The 24,019-nt window shown below is 51.3% G+C and overlaps 5 protein-coding genes and 2 pseudogenes across 5 annotated transcripts; 4 read left to right on the forward strand and 3 right to left on the reverse strand.

Moving 5' to 3' along the window:
• Positions 1-2,416: 2,416 nt before the first annotated feature.
• On the reverse strand, positions 2,417-2,791 carry LOC129129414 (feather beta keratin-like). The gene has a single exon (XM_054647260.2). The coding sequence runs from the start codon at positions 2,789-2,791 to the stop codon at positions 2,417-2,419; it is 375 nt and encodes a 124-aa protein (XP_054503235.2).
• Positions 2,792-5,557: 2,766 nt separating this feature from the next.
• Positions 5,558-6,228, forward strand: LOC129125061 (feather beta keratin-like; annotated as a pseudogene).
• A 2,804-nt stretch (positions 6,229-9,032) lies between these two features.
• On the reverse strand, positions 9,033-9,725 carry LOC129129210 (feather beta keratin-like; annotated as a pseudogene).
• A 2,557-nt stretch (positions 9,726-12,282) lies between these two features.
• Positions 12,283-12,657, forward strand: LOC129129788 (feather beta keratin-like). The gene has a single exon (XM_054647845.2). It carries the CDS (start codon positions 12,283-12,285, stop codon positions 12,655-12,657), a length of 375 nt encoding a protein of 124 aa, XP_054503820.2.
• A 3,076-nt stretch (positions 12,658-15,733) lies between these two features.
• On the forward strand, positions 15,734-16,108 carry LOC129128637 (feather beta keratin-like). Its single transcript, XM_054646047.2, has one exon. The coding sequence runs from the start codon at positions 15,734-15,736 to the stop codon at positions 16,106-16,108; it is 375 nt and encodes a 124-aa protein (XP_054502022.2).
• A 3,073-nt stretch (positions 16,109-19,181) lies between these two features.
• Positions 19,182-19,586, forward strand: LOC129129017 (feather beta keratin-like). The gene has a single exon (XM_054646692.2). The coding sequence runs from the start codon at positions 19,182-19,184 to the stop codon at positions 19,584-19,586; it is 405 nt and encodes a 134-aa protein (XP_054502667.2).
• Positions 19,587-22,236: 2,650 nt separating this feature from the next.
• Positions 22,237-22,907, reverse strand: LOC129119122 (feather beta keratin-like). The gene is made up of 2 exons (XM_054630941.2): positions 22,793-22,907; positions 22,237-22,601 (listed from the first exon to the last, which is right to left on the reverse strand). Exons 1-2 carry the CDS (start codon positions 22,905-22,907, stop codon positions 22,237-22,239), a joined length of 480 nt encoding a protein of 159 aa, XP_054486916.2.
• Positions 22,908-24,019: the final 1,112 nt, after the last annotated feature.

Raw genomic sequence — 24,019 nt, forward strand, 5'->3', positions numbered from 1 at the left:
AGTACACACTAAAGCAGTACAGAATCTGAAAAATACAAAAGCTAAAACCTCAGGCATCAGCTCCATTCCAGGTAAGGGAGATTCTTCCCCTCTGCTCTTCTCTGCTCACATTAGAGAACTCTCTTTATCTCTGGTTTACTGGGAATAAGAAAGACAAGACTCTGCTGGATAACATCCAGAGTATGACCTTGAGGATGATCTGGGGCTGAAGGTTTGGGACAGCCATTGGCCATGACATTGGGGCATTTTTTCAGGCAACTTCTCTGTCAAATCATAAAGTGGGAAGCCCTTTGTTTCCCCTCAGCTCTCCTATATCATATCCAGCTATTGGGAATGTGTCTCTCTGACCTTGGCAGGCAGATTAAAAGGTGTCCATTGGCAGTCCATTAAAAAGTGGCATCTTTTAATGAGCTGGAATCAGTTCCAACCTTGTTGGATGAGGGGAGAGGGAACAGTATCATGTACCTGGCCTTGTGCACAGCATTTGTTCCTGCGCTAGAAAGCATCTGCACATTCACTCTGGAAAGATGTGGATTTGTGGTTGGACCATGTGGTGGATAAGGAATGGATGGGATGGTCTGACTCAAAGAGGACTGTGGGGAAAAGGGATGACTGGTGACAGGCAGAAGCTCCTATTTGTTGGGAAGGATGAAAGTTTGACAAGAAAATCTCACAGATATGTGTGCTTAGCATAAAGATTTTTAAATGTAGAGTTTGATGAATGAATAGAGATGCAAGCAAGTTTTGATATAGAAGAAAAGAATTGTTGAGCTAGTTTTACTGGATTACTAAGGAGGCAAAGGGTATGTTAGTTAGAAGGGGTTTTTATTACTTAGAGCAAAGGATAAGCCCAACTCAAACAAGAAGACATTTTTACTAAGCAGAAAGATAGCACAACCAAACAAGTTAGCAAATGTTGCAAGCAGAAAAAAGGTCTCTGCATTTTTTACTGCAAGAAAACTGAAAAACAACTTCTAGCTTAAATTGTAATGTACTAACTTTTAGTGATTAGAGAATAGGAGCATGAATATGGTAATTATAGTAGTTATGATAGGCTATAGATAAAAGTTAAGGTATAGATTGGTTCTACTGTATTAAGATGTTCAGCAAAGAAAAGTACATAATGCATTGTAACTAAAACTAAAATGTCTTTCGGCTCGCTTACAGCTGGAGCTGACAGCTGCAGGCACAGGCTCTGTCACTCACAACTTTAGACTGATGTAATGTCTTGGATGTAATAAACTGCATTTTGAAGAACTGCCTGGAGTCCCACATCTCTCATTTAAGCTCTTACACCTATTGGGACCAGTATTATTTCCCATCTTTGTCAGGGACATGGATGGTGGGATTGAGTGGGATGTTCATCAAAATCAGTGGCCAGAATAAGCTGAGTAGTGGGGTTGGTTGTCTGGAGGGAAGGGATGGCATCCAGAGGGGCTGGAACAGGTTGGGGCAGTGGGATATTGTCATTTTCATGAAGCTGAATGTGGCCAAGTTGCACTTGGTTTGGAGCAATGCCAAACAGGGCTGTAGACTGGACAATGCAGGGGTTGAGAGCAGCCCAGAGGAGAAGGACCTGGGATGTTGGTGGATGAAGAATTGAACATGCCCTGGCCATGAACATTCACAGACCAGAAACTCCTCATGTCCTGGGCTCATCCCCACATTGTGGGCAGTAGGTGAGAGGGGAATTTTGCCCCTTTGGTCTGCTCTTCTGAGACTGGAGATGTGTACTCGGAAGACATGGACATGCTCGAGCAGAGCTGTAGATGACCCTGGAAGATGGTGAGGGTCTGGAGCAACTGGTGTCCAGCCAAAGTGTCCAGCCATACATGTCTTCTATCAGAGGCAGGGATGGATCTACATTCATGTATCCAGGCCTGGGATCAAGTAAGTGAAGGGTTTGTGGGATCCAAGGGAAGAGCAAAGTGTGCCAGTGTGTGCCCATGAAGGAAGAGGACACTTCACAATGTGCAATGCAAAAGAATTTTATTGAGGCATAAAGAACAGTGAAAGTCATGAGCAGTGAAGTGGAAGAGGCCCGGCTGAGGTACAAGGAGAGGAGCCAACAACCAAGGCCCCTTGGACTGCAGGTTTGGCCAGAGCATCAAGGACTTCCTGCCCACAGTGGGAGCAGCAGAATGGTGGAGATGCCCAATGGTCTCTGGATTGAGAGAAGGGGTTTGTCCAGAGGGGACTGGACAGAGCCAAAGGGCGATGCAGAGCAGGGAGCAGGAGAAGAGCAGGAGGCAAATGGGCCATGTTTGCAGGCAGTGTGGCCCACTGCCTTGCTTGGTAGCCTGAGAGAAGAAGCTGCTAAATACATTTGAGAGTCTTAGCACAGAGAGGCATCCTCAGGGCCTGAGATGAGTTCCGGGGAGTGGGTGGTTGGTGTCAGGGGTGGTGCTGAGGGCCCCTAGCAGTTGTAGCCATAGCCCCTTCTGCCATAGCAGCCCAGGCCGTAGCCATAGCCCTGCCCGTAGCCGAATCCACAGCCATAGCCAAATCCACGGCCATAGCCAAGGCCGTAGCCAAAGCCACCAAAGCCACCAAATCCGCCAGAGATGGGCTGTCCCTGCACACTGAGCTCAGTGCCCACGGCAGCCGAGGAGGTGGATCCGACGGCGGTGCTCTGGGGGAAGGAGGTCATGATGGGTCCTGGCAGGGTGACCAGCACAGGGGAAGGGTTGATGATGACGTGGGAATCCTGGCATTGCAGGGCACAGGGCTCGTTGCAGCTGTTGGCCAGCGGGGTGGGTCCGCAGGGACTGCAGCGGTTGTAGCAGGCCATGGGTGTGGTGTGGAGGGTGCCTGGAAGAGAGAGGGTGAGGCAGGGTAGAGGCGTGGGGGTGCAAGGAGCAAAGTGTCAGCAGGGTGAGGGAGTGAGGAGGCTGTTGTGGTGCTGTGGGGAGCCATGAGGGCTGCAGAGGCTGGGGCTGAGAGTGCTGGAAGAGAGAGATCAGGGGTGCCGGAGCAGGAGGTTCAGGGGATTGAGACTCACCTGGTTGTCGGCAGGAGCAGGAGGAGAAGGCGAGAGGAGAAGTGTGTGAGTGTGAGAGGCTCTGGGACGGCTTTTATGCTGATCCTGGAGGGGTGGGCCAGCCTTGTCCCATGGCCTTGGGGCATTTTTGAGGCAGCAGCTCTTGGCTGGCCCAGCCTGGTGAGTCATGAGGTGTGGAGTATTTTCCTTCATGCACTTCTGCAATTCCATGTCCTGACCCTGAGGATGTGTCAATCTGACCTTGTTGGCAGCTTTTAATTGCAAGAATTAGTGACCATTTTCTTGTTGCTGGAGCCTTTCAGGACATGTAGAAGATTCAAACAACCCTGAGGACAACTGATGTTTCATCGATGAGGACACGCCATGGAATAATGACATCATGTCCCATTTGCCTTCTTTCCTCCTGCTTGAAAGAGTCCTCAGCTCTGTCAACTTCTTGTTTAAAGAGTACTCCAGTCCCATTGGTCTCCTGACACTGCTCTGTGAACCATGTCCTTGTTGCACTCTGCAGCCCCATCAGTGGTACACGACAGTTGACCTCCTCATCTTCTTTGTGTTACTTTTCTTATTACGTATTTCCTAATTCTCTCCTGGTAATTGCTGGAGTTTTTTACATCAGAGGCTCCATGGCCACCTCACGATCCATTTATGCTCCAGCAGGATCACAAGGTCAAATGCTATTTTTGGCAAGGGAATGGCAACCGGCGTCGCGTTCCTGGAATTCCACCAGGCCCTTAAACCAGCCCCACAGGACATCCTTATCTCTAAACTGCAGAAACATGAGTTTGAAGGGTTGACAAACCAACAGATGAGTAATTGTTCCCCTCATGCTTCTTCTTCTCATCCTCCACGAGGTTTCCTTTCCATGTGTCAGGCAGAGCCCAGCAATGGGACCCCACAGTGTGACCTTGCTGGGCCCAGCTGAGATGAGCGCTACGGATGAACCCACACAGGACTGTGAGGAGCACAGGACACCTCCCTAAGTCATGTGGATTGCTTTCCCATCTCCAATGGCAAAGGCCAGGAATATAGAGAAGCCTGGAAAGATGCAGCCAAGGTAGGGAGGAGGAGAACATGATCAAAGGTGCAGGTGCTCACCCCCAGAACACCTGCAAAGCTTAGAGCAGCCTAAAAAGGGGAGCTGGGGTTGTTTAGCCTGGAGAAAAGGGGACTCAGAGATTACCTTATCACTCTACAACTTCCTGAAGGGTGGTTGTAGTCAGGTGGGGGTTGGTCTCTTTCCCCACATTCTGACAGAATGAGACAACACAGTCTCAAGCTGCATCAAGGGAAATATAGGTTGGATATTAGCAAAATTTTTTCACTGAAAGAGTGATAAAGTACTGGAATGGCCTGTCTAGGGAGGTGGTGGAGTCATCATCCCTGGATGTGTTTAAAACAAGACTGGATGTGGCACTCAGTGCCATGGTTTAGTTGAGGAGTTAGGGCATGAGTTGGACTTGATGATCTTGAAGGTCTCTTCCAACCCAGTGATTCTGTGAATTCTGTGAATTCCGTGAATTCTGTGAAAAGCTCCATGAGGAAATGGGGTCCCTCTTCACCACACGCACATAAAACACAGCACACCAGTGCCATGGGGTGACCTCACTGATGACACTCCATCTCCACAAAGTTTTGGTCACGTCTTCATCCCATCTTGACATGAACCATCAAGACCAACATTTAACCTCTAATACTCACACTTAAAAGCTGCCGCCAAGGTCGGATGGACATGGCCTAAAGAGAAGGATGTAGAATGGCAGAGTCACACAGGAATGCCAGAACCATGACAGAGAAGGAAGGAGCAACTCAATAACTGTCCATTAGTAATTAGTCCTTTTTGCTAATAGGAACACAATATTACATTTACAGGATATAAGTTATGAAACTCTTTGGCTTGAATGTAGAATAAATGAATTGACATTATGCACACCTGGGAAAAAGGGATGGGCCTGCATTTGTTGTTAGCTATTGGAATTCTAAATGAGATCAAGAAATATGCTTTGAATGATAGCATAGTTTGTTGGTAAAATTTTAGAAATCTAAATGGACAATAACATGGGAACAAGTGCAGCCTGAACAGCCTCTACTTTCCAAGACCCTCTCTCAATCCCATTCAAGACACATGAAAAAGAGCCCATTTTCTTCCATCAGGAAGAACTCCCAGGCACTGGGACATTTCCAAGTTATCTCAGAGTGACCTTCCCAGGACATCAGCAGCTCCCTCAGCATTCCTGAGAGAAACACGGTGACTGATGGACATCCAGTGGCACCAAACAGAGTCCCAGTCTTCAAAAGGCACCCCCAAACCAGAGCACACAAGGCCCACTGATGACATTGCACCTCTGCTGGTGTCTGTTTGTTTATTCAACCCTCACAGACATATATCTAACAACCAAATCTACCTAAAGATCAACTCTGACTCTAAAGCTCCCTCCAAGGTCAGATGGACAGAGACTCAAGGGCAGGATATGACACTGCAGAATTCAGTGATGGAGAACACTCCCCACCTCATGACACACCAGGCTGGGCCAGCCAAGAGCTGCTGCCTCAAAAATGCCTCAAGGCCATGGGACAAGGCTGTCCCGCCCCTCCAGGAGCAGCATAAAAGCCAGCCCAGAGCCTCTCTCCCTCACACACTTCTCCTCAATCCTTCTCCTCCTGCTCCTGCAGACAACAAGGTGAGCCTCAAGCCCTTGACCCTCCTGATCCTGCACCCCTGGCCCCTCTCTTTCAACACACTCTGCTTCAGACTCTGCAGCCCTCATCCTTCCCCACAGCCCCACAACAGCCTCCACACTCCCTCACCCTCCTGCATCACTGCCCTCACACCCCCACACCCCTGCCCTGCCTCACCCCTCTCTCTTCCAGGCACCCTCCACACCACACCCATGGCCTGCTACAACCGCTGCAGTCCCTGCGGACCCACCCCGCTGGCCAACAGCTGCAACGAGCCCTGTGCCCTGCAATGCCAGGATTCCCGCGTCATCATCAACCCTTCCCCTGTGCTGGTCACCCTGCCAGGACCCATCATGACCTCCTTCCCCCAGAACACCGCCGTCGGATCCACCTCCTCGGCTGCCGTGGGCACTGAGCTCAGTGTGCAGGGACAGCCCATCTCTGGCGGATTTGGTGGCTTTGGCTATGGCCTTGGCTATAGCCGTGGATTTGGCTATGGGCTGGGAGGTCTGGGCTGCTATGGCAGGAGGGGTGGCTACATCTGCTAAGGGCCCTCAGCACCACCCCTGACACCAACCACCCACTCCCTGGAACTCATCTCAGGCACTGAGGACACATCTCTGGGCCAAGGCTCTCAAATGGGCTCAGCACTTCCAGCTCCTGCTCTCAGGTCACCAAGCAAGGCAGTAGCCAAAGGGCCAGCCTGGGCTGCCTGTAAACATGGCCCATCTTCCTCCTCCTCTTATGCCTCTCTGTGCTCTACACTGTGCCTTCAGCTCTGTCCAGAGCTGTAAACCCCTTTTCTCCCAAGCCAGAGACCATTGGGCAACTCCATTGTGCTGCTCCCACAGTGGGACAGAAAGGCCTTGGTGCTCTGACTGAACCGCCTGCAAGCCAAGGAGCTTGGCTGATGGTCACCCTCCTTGCACCCCCTACTTGCCCTTCTCTTTTCCAGTGGATCCTAACAACCTTCCACTGTTCTTTTAGCTCAATAAAGTTCTCTTGCATTACAGCCTCAGATGTCTCTTTTCCTTCGCTGACACACAGAGCCACACTTTGCATTTCTGGTGCATTTCAGACTTCCCTTGCTTGTTCCCAGGCCTGGATACACGAATGCAGGTCTATCCCTGTCTCTAATAGAAGCTGTATATGGGTCTTGTTTTCAATTTGGCTGGACACCAGTTGCTCCAGACCCTCATCATCTTCCAGGGTCATCTACAGCTCTGCTTCAGCAGGCCCGTATCTTTCATATCCTTGGGTGCCCAGGGTTGAATACACATCTCCAGTCTCTGAAGAGCTGAGCAGAGGGTCAGAATCTCCCCTCACCTGCTGTCCACACTGTGGTGATGAGCCCAGGGCACGGGGAGTTTTAGTCTGAGAGTGCACATGGCCAGGGCATGTCCAATTCTTCATCCACCAACACCCCAAGTCCTCCTCCAGCATGCTCTCAACCAACTCATGACCTCTCTATTACCCATTTCTGAGATTGCTACATGTCTGAGGGGACAACACTGCCCAGCTCATTATTTAGGATGCTGAACAGAGTTGGGCCCATGGATCCGACTCCTGGGCTGCAGTATTGGGGATTCACCTCCATTTGCACTTTGGGCCACTGGTCAGACACCTCTGGACTCAGCCCCTCAGCCACTCTCAGGCCACTCACTGCACTCTCAGGCTACCTGGACCTGCTCAGCTGCTCTCAGAGTGTAGAATGGGAAGGAGCATCAAAGGTTTCACAAAAGGGTTGTGTCCAACAGCAGCCACAGCTCTCTCCTCTCAATGCCAGGCTGAGTCATTGGCACAGAGCAGACACAGAGCTCAGCCAAGCACCATTTCCTCAAGGGAAACACTCCAAGTGAAGTGGCCTCAGCTCTGGGCACTTGCCACATCTCAAGGCCCCAAAGGCCTGGCTCACCCCTCCCCTGTTGCCACTCCCATTTTCATGAAGGGCAAATTCTTTCTGAAAAGTTTGATGGGGTTCCAACACTGGTGAATGATGGAAGAGCAACTGATATCATGTACGTGGACTTGTGCAAAGCATTTCTTCCTGTGGCAGAAAACATGCTTATCTCTGACCTGGAGAGATGTGGAGTTGATAGCTGGAACATCACCTGTGGGGTGGAAAATGGACAGGATGGTCTCACTCACAGAGTTGTGGTCAGTAGCTCCATGTCTGTGAGGGGAACAGGGATGAGTGGTGACCTGCAGAAGCTCGCATTGGGAACATTATCACTTCCCATTTTGTCAGGCACAGGGAACTGAGTGTCCCCTCAGCAAGAATGGGAATGACATCAAGGTGAGCAGTGTGCTTGATTGTCTGGAGGGAAGGGAGAGCATCCAGAGAGCTCTTGACAGGCTGGGGTGGTGTGATTGTTATGAAGGTGAACAGGATGAAGTGCAGCATCCTAAATCTGATTTGGAGCAATCTCAGTAATGGATGTTGGATGCCTAATGAGTCAATTAAGAACATCCTCGAGGAGAAGGACTTGGGGTTTTGGTGGATGAAGAATTGGACATGGCCTGGCCATGTGAACACACCAAACAGAAACTGCCCATGCCATGGGCTCATGGCCACAGTGTGGGCAGCAGGTGAGGAGGGAATTCTGACCCTCTGCTCTGCTCTACTGAGACTGGAGTTCTGTGCTCAACTCTGGGGCCTCAAGGGTAAGGACCTGCTCGTGTGGATCTGTATAAGGGCTAAAGAGACAGTGAGGGACTGGACCAACAGCTGTGTAGCCAATGTACAAATGTGGCCCAGAAGAAGCTTGTGTCACAGGTAGGGATAGATCTGCCTTGGAGTATCCAGGCGTAGGATCACACAGGTGAAGGGTTTGTGGTATCCAAGGGAAGAGCAAACTGTGCCAGTGTGTGCCCGTGAAGGAAAAGGAGACATAACAATGCTGCAATGCAAGAGAATTTTATTGAGGCAAAAAAAGAGTGAGAGGTCATGAGTGGCAAGAGGAAAGGAGCTGGTCTGAGGTGCAAGTAGGGCGACCATCAGCTGAGCTCCTTTGCTTGCTGGTGATTCAGTCAGAGCATCAAGGCCTTCCTGTTCCACAATAGAAGCAACCTGATGGTGAAGATTCCCAATGGTCTCTGGCTTGGGAGAAGAGATTTGCAGTAGAGGGAGCTGGACAGAGCTGAGAGGGAGTGAGAGAAGAGCAGGAGGCAGATGTGCCATGTTTGCAGGCAGCGTGGGGTGGGCCCTTGGCTGCTGCCTTGCCCAGTGCCCTGAGAGCAGGAGCTGGAAGTGCTGAGCCAGTTGACAGCTTTGGCCCAGAAAGGCGTCTGCAACACCTGGGGTGTGTTCCAAGGAGTGGGTGGTTGGTGTCAGGAGTGGTGCTGAGGGCCCTTAGCAGTTGTAGCCATAGCCTCTTCTGCCATAGCAGCCCAGGCCTCCCAGCCCATAGCCATACCCACAGCCATAGCCCAGCCCGTAGCCAAATCCACGGCCATAGCCCAGCCCATAGCCAAAGCCACCAAATCCGCCAGAGATGGGCTGTCCCTGCACACTGAGCTCAGTGCCCACGGCAGCCGAGGAGGTGGATCCGACGGCGGTGCTCTGGGGGAAGGAGGTCATGATGGGTCCTGGCAGGGTGACCAGCACAGGGGAAGGGTTGATGATGACGCGGGAATCCTGGCATTGCAGGGCACAGGGCTCGTTGCAGCTGTTGGCCAGCGGGGTGGGTCCGCAGGGACTGCAGCGGTCGTAGCAGGCCATGGGTGTGGTGTGGAGGGTGCCTGGAAGAGAGAGGGGGTGAGGCAGGACAGGGGCACGGGGATGCACAAGGGGTGAGGGAGTGTGGAGGCTGTTGTGGGGCTGTGGGGAGGAGTGAGGGCTGCTGAGGCTGGGGCTGAGCGTGCTGGAAGAGAGGGGCCAAGGTGGGGAGAAGCAGGAGGGTCAGGGGACTGAGACTCACCTGGTTGTCCTGAGGAGCAGGAGGAGAAGGCTTGAGGAGAAGTGTGTGAGGGAGAGAGGCTCTGGGCTGGCTTTTATGCTGATTCTGGAGGGGCAGAACAGCCTTGTCCCATGGCCTTGGGGCATTTTTGAGGTAGCAGCTGTTGCCTGGCCCAGCCTGGTGAGTCATGAGGTGGGGGGTATTTTTATTCATAGAATTCTGCAGTGTCATGATTGGTTCTTGAGTCTGTGTCCATCTGACCTTGACAGCAGCTTTGAAGTGAGAGATGGTATTTGGGTGGATTTGATTGTTCCATGTGAGTCAGGGAGCGCTGAATAAACAACCAGAGCCCAGCAGAGTTGCGATATCATCAGTGATGTCATTTTGTGGCACTCGTGTGCTGTGGTTTGTGGGTGCCTTGTGAAGACTGGGACTCTGTTCTGTGCCACTGGATGTCCATCAGTCACTGTGTTGCACCCAGGAATGCTGAGGGAGCTGCTGATGTCCTGGGAATGTCACTCTGCAATAACATGGAAATATTATCATGAATTAGGAGTGTTCCTACAGATTAAAGAGATCTCATGGCCTTGTGTCTTGAACTGAATCAAGAGAGAACATCTGGAAAAGCAGAGGCTGGTCTGGTTGAACTTGTTCTGGTGTCATGGTCCATTTGGACTTCTCATCTTTACTTGACATTGTACTCTGTCATTTAAAGCATATTCCCTGACCTCATTAAGAAATCCATTAAACAATCCAGCTTGATCCTTTTTTTCCCAGGCTGGCCTGTGATGTTCTTGCCTTTAATCCGCATTCATCCCATAACTTTTCATATCTCATATCCTTTTAGTCTTAATAATCTGTTCCTGCTAGAAAAACCCAGTAATTACTGATGGTTGGTCAGCACAGTTGTCTTCTCTCTTATGTCATGGTGTGGGCATTCCTTTGTGGAATTCTGCAGCTCCATGTCTTTCTTTTGAGGCATGTCCACCTGACCTTGGCGGCAGATTTTAAGTGTCTTAGAGGTTAAGGGCAGGTGTTGATGCCATGTGTCATGGTGGGCTGGAGACATGTCCAAAGCCTTGGAGAGATGGGGTGTCATCAGTGAGGTCACCCCAAGGCACTGGTGTGTCCTGGTTTTTGGGTGCATTGTTGCCACAGACATATTTTCTGAAAAATCCTCTTGCTAGGATCTTTTCTCCTGAGTAGCTGGGAAGCTTCAGCTTCTCCATGTTTTGCTACTTTGGGATGTGATTTGGAAAATTGTTAACCCAGCATGTGACGTGTTTTTAATTAATGGCCAATCACAGGTCCAGCTGTGTCGGGATTGTGGTCGGTCACAAGATTTTATTATTCATTCCTTTCTAGCTTTCTGAGGTCTTCTCTCTCTCTTTCTTTAGTATAGTCTAATATATAATTTTCTTTTAATATAATATATATAATAAAATAATAAATCAGCCTTCTGAAACATGGAGTCAAGATTCTCATCTCTTCCCTCGTCCTGGGGACCCTCAAACACTGCCACACATTGTGAAGGGGGGCCCCAAGGCATCACAGCTCTGCCAGGATTGTCTGGCTTTGCAGGAGCACTGCTTGTGAGGAAATGACCTTTCTCTCCATCCCCACCATGTTGCCAACATTCAGAGCCTGTCTATATTCCCAGCCTTTCCTGCTGGAGATGGGAAATCAATCCCTGTGATTCAGGATGGCCTCCCATGCTGCACAAAGTCTTGAGTTGGTTCATCCACAGCTCTCGTCTCAGCTGTGACCAGCAAGGTCAAACAGTGGGGTCCCAGTGCTACACTGTGCCTGACCCATGGAAAGGAAAAGTGCTGAAGGATAAGGAGAACAAGACACATGAGGAGCACAGTTCCCCATCCTTTGATTAATCCACCCTTGAAACCCATGTGCCTGAGCTTTGGAAAGGTTGAGGGAGTGGACTGTCCTGGTCCCCAGCACTGGTAGGGATCCCTGGTGGAAGAAGGATGTGGACATGGTTGACTGAGAGTGCTGCAGGGACACCATGACATGGACAGGATTGGAGTATCCTCAAAATAAGGACAAGGGGAGAAATCCGGGAGTTCTTTCAGGCAAGACACAAGAATGCAAACAGGAGATGTCATCAATACGCCATGGAATGACCTTACTGACAACACCCCAATTACCCTAAGATTCTTCTGAGTATCTTAGATGTCCTAACACACACCATAAACAATGAGATAATGGACATCAATTCTCGCAGTTAAGATGTTCTGCCAAGGTCAGATGGACACAGCCTCAAGGGAAGAACACAGAATTGCAGAACTACAGAAAGGAAACCACTCCCCACCTCATGACTCACCAAGCTAGGGCAGCCAAGAGCTGCTGCCTCAAAAATGCCCCAAGGCCATGGGGCAAGGCTGTCCCGCCCCTCCAGGACCAGCATAAAAGGCAGCCCAGAGCCTCTCTCCCTCACACACTTCTCCTCAAGCCTTCTCCTCCTGCTAAAAACCAGGTGAGCCTCCATCCCCTGACCCTCCTGCTCCTGCACCCCTGGCCCCTCTCTTCCAGCACGCTCAGTCCCAACCTCAGCAGCCCTCACTCCTCCCCCAGCCCCAAAAAAGCCTCTAAATGCCAGGCATACACCCATACCCCCCATCACAACCCCCAAACCTCCATGACCCTGCCTCACCCCCCTCTTTTCCAGGCACCCTCCACACCACACTCATGGCCTGCTACAACCGCTGCAGTCCCTGCGGACCCACCCCGCTGGCCAACAGCTGCAACGAGCCCTGTGCCCTGCAATGCCAGGATTCCCACGTCATCATCAACCCTTCCCCTGTGCTGGTCACCCTGCCAGGACCCATCATGACCTCCTTCCCCCAGAACACCGCCGTCGGATCCACCTCCTCGGCTGCCGTGGGCACTGAGCTCAGTGTGCAGGGACAGCCCATCTCTGGCGGATTTGGTGGCTTTGGTGGCTTTGGCTACGGCCTTGGCTATGGCCGTGGGTTTGGCTATGGCTGTGGATTCGGCTACGGGCAGGGCTATGGCTACGGCCTGGGCTGCTATGGCAGGAGGGGCTATGGCTACAACTGCTAAGGGCCCTCAGCACCACCCCTGACGCCACCAGCTCAGACCTCTGGCAACAGATCCTACAAGCCAAGCACCTTGGCTGATCGGTGTCCTACTTGCACCTCGCACCAGATTCCATCTCCTGTGTTCTCCTGTCTCTTCATTCTTGTGCCTCAATAAAGTTTTCCTGCATCAAAGCCTGATACGCCTCCTGTTTTTCTGGAATTCCAGTGGTCTCACATCCTTACCAAGCACATTCCATGCCTCAACAGGCATTTGGGCTATGTGCAACAACTCCTTCCCTCACAAATATGTAAATACGACTAATAAAAACGACCGGCATAGGAAGCACAACAGGGAACACCTTCAGGATCATGAACAAACCCATCATCTGAGAGACCAAAGCCTTGCACACATCCATGCTCTCCTGGGTACAGCCCGGGACAAGTCACTCTGTGTCAGAATACTCTTGACAAACTCTCTTCCCCAGCAGGACTTTTGAACCCTTCCAGCAATAAGAGTCCCCAAATCCTCCATTTGGGCAGGAAATCTGGAGTGCAAGAGCTTCAACTTCCCTGCTCCAGCAAGACCAACATGGGCAGGATTCCCAGCACCATGGGCAGTTCAGTATTGGATCTCCCAGGGCCAACCATCCAACACCTTTTCCACGATGTGACCACGCTCAAAATGAGAACTTCTTTCCTTCTTTAGCAATTGCATTCCATCTGGTTTTCCTCTGCCCTTGCCCTCTTGTCCTGCACGTGGGCACTGATGAGAACAGTCAGGTTCCCTCACCTTCATCCTCTGCCATCAGGGATTTGCACACACTGATGACACACCCATGTCCACCCTCGTCCCCTGCGACTCCCAGCCCTCCCAGTTTCCCATTCAGGAATTATTTAGCAACCCTTTTGGAATCTTGCTGGTTCTGAACTGGTCACTGTTCACTAACTCACTAAGCTGACGTCATTTTCACACTGGGGAGACTCAAATTGCACACCACACCTCACATGGGACCTCACCAGTGCTCAGGAGACACCAAGAGTCTCCTCATCACATCATCTCCCTGCACCATCACAATAATTCTCCCCAGTCCTGATCTCGAGACTGGAGGTGCCTTTCCCACAACGATACAGGGACACCTCCTGCCCCATTCCTTCTCACCCACAATCACTCTGAAAGGCGTTTTCAGAGACGAAAACAATTGTTCCAAGTGACACACAGATATTTCTTCCTACCTGGTATGACTCCTCCCATGAAAAAGCACTTGGCAGCTGCCCTTGCTGAGGTCCAGCAGATGTCCAGAACCCAGAAAGTTTTCAGTGTTGGCCTGGGGCTCAGCACTGGGGACTTGCTGCCATCTGGACTTTGGGACACTGACCACAAGCCACTGGCCCCAGCCCTTAAGACTCTTCTGAGTCCACTGCCCTGGGCACAGACACAACCTGGACTCACCTGGGTTGTTGAGCATCATGCAATTCTTGTCTCCAACAACCCTGGTCAACCCCCAAATCCTCCTCCTGACAATCAAAAGTGGCCCCAGCCTTTGGCACTCTGCTCTAGGGAAGACCGAAAATATCAAAACCTCTGAGGCTGGACTATCACCCAAGCACCCACTGAGCATGTTCAAATTGATCGGTGAGGTCTGAGGTCAGCATTTGCCAACTGGGATCAATGCATGGAGGGATGGAAGGCAATGGAAGGTGCAACACCTCCTCCTTGGCACAGCTGCACAGCCCAGACCAGCCTACCAGAAATGTGAGAAATTGGGGGTCATTTTTCAGAAGGCACCCACAAAGCACAGCACACGAGGGCCGTGGGGTGACCACAGTGATGACACCCCACCTCTCCAAAGCTTGGGTCACGTCTTCAGCCCTCCCTGACATGAACCACCAACAGAAAAATTTGACCTCTTCATAGTCGCAATTAAAAGTTACTGCCACAGATGGACAGGGCCTCAGGAGCTGGATATGGAATTGCACAATTCCACAAAGACGCACACCCACCTTGACAGGGAAGGACAGAGGACCTCACTGATGCTCCATTAGTAATTATTTGCTTACAGGAACACAATGTGAACAATTACAGGTCATGAGTGATGAAACTTGGGGCTTGAATGCGGAATAAACTAATTGATGTGACAGAGAGCCTGGGAAAAAAGGGATCAAGCCCAGTTTGTTGTTTCCTTAATGGATTTCTTAACAAGGACAAGGAATACTGTTTAAATGGCAGAGGACATTGTCATGTGAATTGGAGAAATCCAAATGGATCATAATATTGGAATATGTTCAGCCTGAACAGCCTCTCCTTTTAAATGTCCTCTCTCTTGATCCCATTCAAGACAAAAGGCCATGAGTTCTCTTTCATCTATCATGAAAGGCTTGCAGGCATTGGGTTCTTGCCAAGCTATTACAGAGTGACCACCCCAGGACATCAGCAGCTCCCTCAGCATTCCTGGGTGCAGCACAATGACTGATGGACACGCAGTGTCATGGAACAGAGTCCCAGTCTTCACAAGGCACCCGCAAACCACAGCACACGAGTGCCACAAAATGACATCACTGGTGACCTTGTAGATCTTCAGGGCTTGGGTTGTTCATTCACACCACCCTGACATGCATGGAACAATCAAATCTGCCCAAATACCAATTTATTAGGGCTGCTGCCAAGGTCAAATGGACACAGCATCAAGAGCAGGACATGGAATTACAGAATGGCATGAAGGAAAACAATCCCCACCTCACGACTCACCAGGCTGGGCCAGCAAAGAGCTGATGTCTCAAAATGCTCCAAGGCCATGGGACAAGGCTTTCCCATCCGTACAGAACCAGCATAAAAGCCGGCCCAGAGCCTCTCCCTCACACACTTTTCCTGACTCCTCCTGCTCCTGCTGACAACCAGGTGAGCCTCAATTCCCTGACCCTCCTGCTCCTGCACCCCTGGTCCCTCTCTTCCAGCAAGCTCAGCCCCAGCCTCAGCAGCACTCACGCCTCCCCACAGCCCCACAACAGCCTCCACACTCCCTCTCTCTCCTGCATCCCTGCCCATCACCATACCGGCCTGCCTCACCCCCTCTCTTCCAGGCACCCTCCACACCACACCCATGGCCTGCTACAACCACTGCAGTCCCTGCGGACCCACCCCGCTGGCCAACAGCTGCAACGAGCCCTGTGCCCTGCAATGCCAGGATTCCCGTGTCATCATCAACCCTTCCCCTGTGCTGGTCACCCTGCCAGGACCCATCATGACCTCCTTCCCCCAGAACACCGCCGTCGGATCCACCTCCTCGGCTGCCGTGGGCACTGAGCTCAGTGTGCAGGGACAGCCCATCTCTGGCGGATTTGGTGGCTTTGGTGGCTTTGGCTACGGCCTTGGCTATGGCCGTGGATTTGGCTATGGCTGTGGATTCGGCTACGGGCAGGGCTATGGCTACGGGCTGGGCTGCTATGGCAGGAGGGGCTATGGCTACAACTGCTAAGGGCCCTCAGCACCACCCCTGACGCCACCAGCTCAGACCTCTGGCAACAGATCCTACAAGCCAAGCACCTTGGCTGATGGTTGTCCAACTAGCTCCTCGTACCAGATTCCATCTCCTGTGTTCTCCTGTCTCTTCATTCTTGTGACTCAATAAAGTTTTCCTGCATCAAAGCCTGATACGCCTCCTGTTCTTCTGGAATTCCAGTGGGCTCACATCCTTACCAAGCACATTCCATGCCTCAACAGGCATTTGGGGTAGGTGCAACAACTCTTTCCCTCAAAAATATGTAAATACGACTAATAAAAACGACTGGCATAGGAAGCACAGGAGGGAACACCTTCAAGATCCTTAACAAACCCATCATCTGAGAGACCAAAGCCTTGCACACATCCATGCCCTTCTGGGCACAGCTCTGGTCAAGTCACTCTGTGTCAGAATATTCTTGGCAAACTCTCTTCCCCAGCAGGACTCTTGAACCCTTCCAGCAATAAGAGTCCCCAAATCCTCCATTTGGGCAGGAAATCTGGAGTGCAAGAGCTTCAACTTCCCTCCTCCAGCAAGACCAACATGGGCAGGATTCCCAGCACCATGGGCAGTTCAGTATTGGATATCCCAGGTCCAACCGTCCAACACCTTTTCCACTGTATGACCACATTCAAAATGAGAAATTCTTGCCTTCTTTAGCAATTGCATTCCATCCGGTTTCCCTTTGCCTTTGCCCTCTTGTCCTGCACGTGGGCACTGATGAGAACAGTCAGGCTCCCTCACCTTCATCCTCTGCCATCAGGGATTTGCACACACTCAGAACACCCCCCTGTCCACCCACGTCCTCTGGGAGTCCCAGCTCTCTCAGTTTCTCATCCTGGAATTATTCAGCAACCCTTTTGGAATCTTGCTGGTTCTGAACTGGTCACTATTCACTAACTCACTAAGACGACTTCATTTTCACACTGGGGAGGCTCAAATTGCACACCACACCTCACATGGGACCTCACCAGTGCTCAGGAGACACCAAGAGTCTCCTCATCACATCATCTCCCTGCACCATCACAACAATTCTCCCCCGTCCTGATCTCGAGACTGGGGGTGACTTTTCCCACAATGATACAAGGACACCTCCTGCCCCATTCCTTCTAACCCACAATCGCTCTGAAAGGCGTTTTCAGAAACAAAAAAAATTGTTCCAAGTGACACAGAGATATTTCTTCCTACCTGGTATGACTCCTCCCATGAAAAAGCACTTGGCAGCTGTCCTTGCTGAAGTCCAGCAGATGTCCAGAACCCAGAAAGTTTTCAGTGTTGGCCCGGGGCTCAGCACTGGGGACTTCATGCCCTATGGACTTTAAACACTGACCACAAGCCACTGGCCCCAACCCTTAAGACTATTCTGAGTCCACTGCCCTGGGCACAGACACAACCTGGACTCACCTGGGTTGTTGAGCATCATGCAATTCTTGTCGCCAACAACCCTGGTCAACCCCCAAATCCTCCTTCTGACAATCACAAGTGGCCCTAGCCTTTGGCACTCTGCTCTAGGAATGACCGAAAATATCAAAACCTCTGAGGCTGGACTGTCACCCAAGTACCCACTGAATATGTTCAAATTGAAAGATGAGGTCTGAGGTCAGCATTTGCCAACTGGGATCAATGCATGGAGGGATGGAAGGCAATGGAAGGTGCAACACCTCCTCCTTGGCACAGCTGCACAGCCCAGACCAGCCTATCAGAAATGTGAGAAATTGGGGGTCATTTTTCAGAAGGCACCCACAAAGCACAGCACACGAGGGCCGTGGGGTGACCACAGTGATGACACCCCACCTCTCCAAAGCTTGGGTCACGTCTTCAGCCCTCCCTGACATGAACCACCAACAGAAAAATTTGACCTCTTCATAGTCGCAATTAAAAGTTACTGCCACAGATGGACAGGGCCTCAGGAGCTGGATATGGAATTGCACAATTCCACAAAGACGCACACCCACCTTGGCAGGGAAGGACAGAGGAGCTCACTGATGCTCCATTAGTAATTATTTGCTTACAGGAACACAATGTGAACAATTACAGGTCATGAGTGATGAAACTTGGGGCTTGAATGCGGAATAAGCTAATTGATGTGACAGAGAGTCTGGGAAAAAAGGGATCAAGCCCAGTTTGTTGTTCCCTTAATGGATTTCTTGACAAGGTCAAGGAATACTGTTTAAATGGCAGAGGACATTGTCATGTGAATTGGAGAAATCCAAATGGATCATAATATTGGAATATGTTCAGCCTGAACAGCCTCTCCTTTTAAATGTCCTCTCTCTTGATCCCATTCAAGACAAAAGGCCATGAGTTCTCTTTCATCTATCATGAAAGGCTTGCAGGCATTGGGTTCTTGCCAAGCTATTACAGAGTGGCCACCCCAGGACATCAGCAGCTCCCTCAGCATTCCTGGGTGCAGCACAATGACTGATGGACACCCAGTGTCATGGAACCGAGTCCCAGTCTTCATAAGGCACCCGCAAACCACAGAACACGAGTGCCACAAAATGACATCACTGGTGACCTTGCAGATCTTCAGGGCTTGGGTTGTTCATTCACACCTCCCTGACATGCATGGAACAATCAAATCTGCCCAAATACCAATTTATTAGGGCTGCTGCCAAGGTCAAATGGACACAGCATCAAGAGCAGGACATGGAATTACAGAATGGCATGAAGGAAAACAATCCCCACCTCACGACTCACCAGGCTGGGACAGCCAAGAGATGCTGCCTCAAAAATGCCCCAAGGCCATGGGACAAAGCTGTCCCGCCCCTCCAGGACCAGCATAAAAGCCAGCCCAGAGCCTCTCCTGCACACACTGCTCCTGACTCCTCCTGCTCCTGAGGACAACCAGGTGAGCCTCAATTCCCTGACCCTCCTTCTCCTGCACCCATGGCCCCTCTCTGACAGCACACTCAGCCCCAGCCTCAGCAGCCCTCATGCCTCCCCACAGCCCCACAACAGCCTCCACACTCCCTCACCCCTCGTGCATCCCCATACCCCTGCCCTGCCTCACACTTTTTCTCTTCCAGGCACCCTCCACACCACACCCATGGCCTGCTACAACCGCTGCAGTCCCTGCGGACCCACCCCGCTGGCCAACAGCTGCAACGAGCCCTGTGCCCTGCAATGCCAGGATTCCCGCGTCATCATCGACCCTTCCCCTGTGCTGGTCACCCTGCCAGGACCCATCATGACCTCCTTCCCCCAGAACACCGCCGTCGGATCCACCTCCTCGGCTGCCGTGGGCACTGAGCTCAGTGTGCAGGGACAGCCCATCTCTGGGGGCTTTGGTGGCTTTGGTGGCTTTGGCTACGGCCTTGGCTATGGCCGTGGCTTTGGCTATGGCCTTGGCTATGGCCGTGGGTTTGGCTATGGCTGTGGATTCGGCTACGGGCAGGGCTATGGCTACGGCCTGGGCTGCTATGGCAGGAGGGGCTATGGCTACAACTGTTAAGGGACCTCTGCACCACTCCTGACGTCAACAATGTGCTTAGGGCTCTGACAACAGCTCCTGCAAGAAAATCACCTCTGCTGGTTGTCGCCCTACTTGTGTCTCGCACTGGATTCCTTCTTGTTATTTCTCCTCTCTTTGTTTTTTTTCCCTCAATAAAGTTTTCCTGCATCAAAGTCTTTGATGGCTCCTCATCTTTTTGAATTCCAATGGCTTCATATCCCCACCCATAAAATGCCAGATAGATCTTTGGTGTGTATGGAAACGAAGCAGAACACCTCTCCTAGGTGAGATGTCACCACCAGGAATAGCCAAGACAGGCACTGGAAGGAGGGGACAAGGACACACCTTCCAGAACGTCACACAAACCTAGGACCCACTGCCCCAAAGGTTTTTACACATCCATGCTCTCCTGCTCATGGCTCTGGTGGAGTCACACTGTGCCAGCACACACGTGAAATACTCTCTTCCCCATCAGGACTCTTGAACTCATGCAGCAAACAGGAGGAACCACATCCTCCACTTGGGCATGAACTCTGGAATACAGGTGCCTCATTTCCCTCTCCTCAAGGAAAGGAAAGTCAGCAAGGACACCATTTCCAGGACCATGGCCAGCTCAGTTTTGGTTCTGCCAGCAGAGACTCCATCAGCTTTTCCACTCTCACACTCATAAATTCTTGCCTTCTTTTGCCAGGGAATTCCATCTGTTTTCTCTTCTTCCCTTCCACCCTTTCTTTCTCCTGTGCACACTGTTGAAAACAGCCAGGTTTCCTCAACTTCATTCCCTGCCATCAGGGATCTGCCTTTTCTCCTGGGAGTCCCAGCTCTCTCTGCTCTCTAGGAATTATTCTCCTGCCTTTTCAGTGTCTTGGTCGCCCTGATCTGGTCTTTTTTTCACTAAGCCCTTTTGCTTCTTTCCCTGGACAGTCCAGAACTGCCCACGCCACCCCACACAGGACCCCACCAGTGCTCTAAAGAGAGGAAAGGCCACCTCTCCCAACTTCAGGGCAAGAATTGCCTGAAATCTATCTTGGATGCTGATGATGCCTTCTCCAGGAAGGAAAGAATTGAGATTTTGTAGTTCCTTTATTCTCCACGAGCACCACAGGGTCCTGCCCTGCAAAGCTCCTATCAGCCTCTCAGCCCCCAGCATGACCTGGGACCCATTGCCATTCCTGCCCAGATGCAGAACTCGACATTTTCCTCTCCTGAACTCCAGGAGATGCCTTTAACCCCCAGTCTCCAGCTCCCTCTGACCGGTGGCACAACCAAGTGGTGCCTCAGCCACTCCACCACCTGCCAGCTTGCTGAGGGGACAACAGTCTCACCGCCCATGCCATTTTCAAGGATGTTGAACTGTCAGCCTCATAGATGCAACTCTTGATCTTGAGACTTGCTTCAATTTGATTTTTGGGCCACTGATCTCCAGCCTCTGGCCCCACAGCCACTCTCAGGCCACTCATTGCCCTCTCAGGCAACCTGGATTTGCTCTGGGAGCATGGATGGGGAAGGAGCCTCAAAGATTTTGCAAAAGGGTTGTGTCCAACAGCAGCCACAGCTCTCTCCTCATGCCCAGGCTGAGTCACTGGCACAGGGCAGACACAGAGCTCAGCCAAGCACCATTTCCTCAAGGGAAATCCTCCAAGAGAAGTGGCCTCACCCCTCAGCACTTGCCACAACTCAAGAACCTCAAAGGCCTGGCTCACCCCTCCTGTGCTGCCTCTCCCCTTCGGCCTCTGCTCCCTTGCACAGCTGCCACCCACACACGTGGAGTCAGCTCTGATGGAAAAGCCTCTTGACATTGAGTACAAAGCAGGGCTACAAAATCCACTACTAAATGATTCCACCTTAAAAACATTTTTGTTGCATAAGAGCTAAATTTTAAATACAAAGCCTAATAATTCCCTCTGCACTACCAAAGCCACCATGAACCCGTGTCCCCAAGTGACACATCTCCAAGGATATTAAATCCCTGCAGGGATGATGACTCCACAGTTACACTGGGCAGTCTGTGACAGCGATGACAACCCTCTCCACGAAGGAAGATTCCTTAATAGCCAAGCTAAACTTCTCCAGAAGACACTTGGACTCCAGATTCCTGCTCTCCTGTGGTGCAGCACAAGGGAAACAGGTTTCACATCCAGTTTATTATGAATCCATAGAGAAAACAGACATCTGAAATTGTGATGCAAGAAAAATTTTATTGAGACAAAATAGTGAAAAAGCAGGAGCAGTCAGTGGAAGAGATTTGGGCTGAGGTGCAATCAGGGTAACCAACAGCCAAGGTCCTTTGCTTGCAGCACATTTGGCCAGAGCATTGAGGACTTCCTGCCCCACAGTGGGAGCAGCCCACCAGAGGGGCCCAGTGGTCTCTGGCTTGGGAGAAGGGGTTTGCCTAAAGGGGGGACTGGACAGAACCAAAGGGGAGAGCAGAGAGCAGGGAGCAGGGAGAGAAGACGAGGAGGCAGATGGGTCATGTTTGCAGGCAGCTGGGGCTGGCCACTCAGCTGCTGCCTTGCTTGGTGACCTGAGAGCAGGAGCTGGAAGTGCTGAGCCCCTTTGAGACGAGGGGTCATAGCCCAGAGAGGAGTCCTCAGTGCCTGAGATATAATCCAGGGCTGGCGGAGGGAGTTAGGGGTGGTGCTGAGAGCCCTTAGCAGATGTAGCCGCCCCTTCTGCCATAGCAGCCCAGGCCTCCCAGGCCATAGCCAAATCCACGGCCATAGCCAAGGCCGTAGCCAAAGCCACCAAATCCACCAAATCCGCCAGAGATGGGCTGTCCCTGCACACTGAGCTCAGTGCCCACGGCAGCCGAGGAGGTGGATCCGACGGCGGTGTTCTGGGGGAAGGAGGTCATGATGGGTCCTGGCAGGGTGACCAGCACAGGGGAAGGGTCGATGATGACGCGGGAATCCTGGCATTGCAGGGCACAGGGCTCGTTGCAGCTGTTGGCCAGCGGGGTGGGTCCGCAGGGACTGCAGCGGTTGTAGCAGGCCATGGGTGTGGTGTGGAGGGTGCCTGGAAGAGAGAGGGGGTGAGGGAGGGCAGGGGTGTGAAGGTGTGAGGGGCAGCGATACAGGATGGTGAGGGAGTGAGGAGGCTGTTGTGGAGCTGGGGGGAGGAATGAGGGCTGCTGAGGCTGGGGCTGAGCGTGCTGTCAGAGAGGGGCCAGGGGTGCAGGAGCAGGAGCGTCAGGGTTGGAGACTCACCTGGTTGTCTGCACAGGAGAAGGCTTGAGAAGTGTGTGAGGGAGAGAGGCTCTGGGCCTGCTTTTATGCTGGTTCTGGAGGGGCGGGACAGCCTTGTCCCATGGCCTTGGGGCATTTTTGAGGCAGCAGCTCTTGGGTGGCCCAGCCTGGTGAGTCATGAGTTGGGGAGCGTTTTCTTTTCTGCAACTCTGCAATTCCATGCTCTTTCCCTTGAGGCTGTGTCCATCTGACCTTGCCATGGCCTCTTACTTAAGTGAATTAACAACCAATATCTTGTTGTTGATAGCATGTCGCAGACATCTTTTCACTAAAAATCCTTTCTTTAGAATTTTTCCTTCTGAGAAGCTAAGAGGCCTCAGAGACAGAATGTAAAAAATGGTTATCTGCTGCTGTGGAATGCAACAGGTCCACCTGTGATTGGCCCATCTTGGATGTTTATAATTAATGGCCAATCAAGGACAGAGCTGTCTCGGACAGAGTTCGAGAGAGCTGCCTTTGTTACCATTCTTTGCTATTCTATTCTTAGCTTAGCTAGCTTCTGAGAAAACCTGTCCTTCTTTTTCTTTTTAGTATAGTGATGATGTAATAAATATATATCATAAAATAATAAATCAAGCCTTCTGATAATGGAGTCAACATTGTCGTCTCTTCCCTCATCCAAGAACCCCTGTGAACATGGTCACAATACCAAGTGTCAGGACATGCAGAGGACTCAACAAAAGCTTTGGAGAACTGGGAATTTAATTAGGTCATGCCATGGCGTATTGACAACATCTCCCATTTGCATTTTGTCTCCTGCCTGAAATTCCAGGTCCCTTGTTTCACCTAATTTTAAGGGTGCTCCAGTTCCATCATTGTCTCGGTCTCCCTGAGTTGCTCTTGGACAACCGTGTCCATGTCCACGTTCCACTGTGGAGTCCAGCCAGTGGTGGATGGAAGGATGGACACTGCCCTCAATTTGCTTTTATTTCTTTTACTAACCCTGTCTTGGGAACTGCTGGAGTTTTTCTGCAAATGCTGCTTGGCCAAAGGGTTGATTAATCAATGGTTGAGGAACTGTTGTCCTCATGTCTTGTTCTCCTTATCCATCACCATTTTCCTTTTCCATGTGTCAGGTAGAGCCCAGCACTGTGACCCCGCAGTGTGACCTTGCTGAGCCCAGATGAGACAAGCACTATGGATGGACAAAAAGAAGACTTGGGGCAGCATGGGATCCTCCCTAAACAG

The sequence above is a fragment of the Agelaius phoeniceus genome, chromosome 1, assembly GCF_051311805.1.
Source record: "Agelaius phoeniceus isolate bAgePho1 chromosome 1, bAgePho1.hap1, whole genome shotgun sequence".
NCBI classification, from domain to species: domain Eukaryota; kingdom Metazoa; phylum Chordata; class Aves; order Passeriformes; family Icteridae; genus Agelaius; species Agelaius phoeniceus.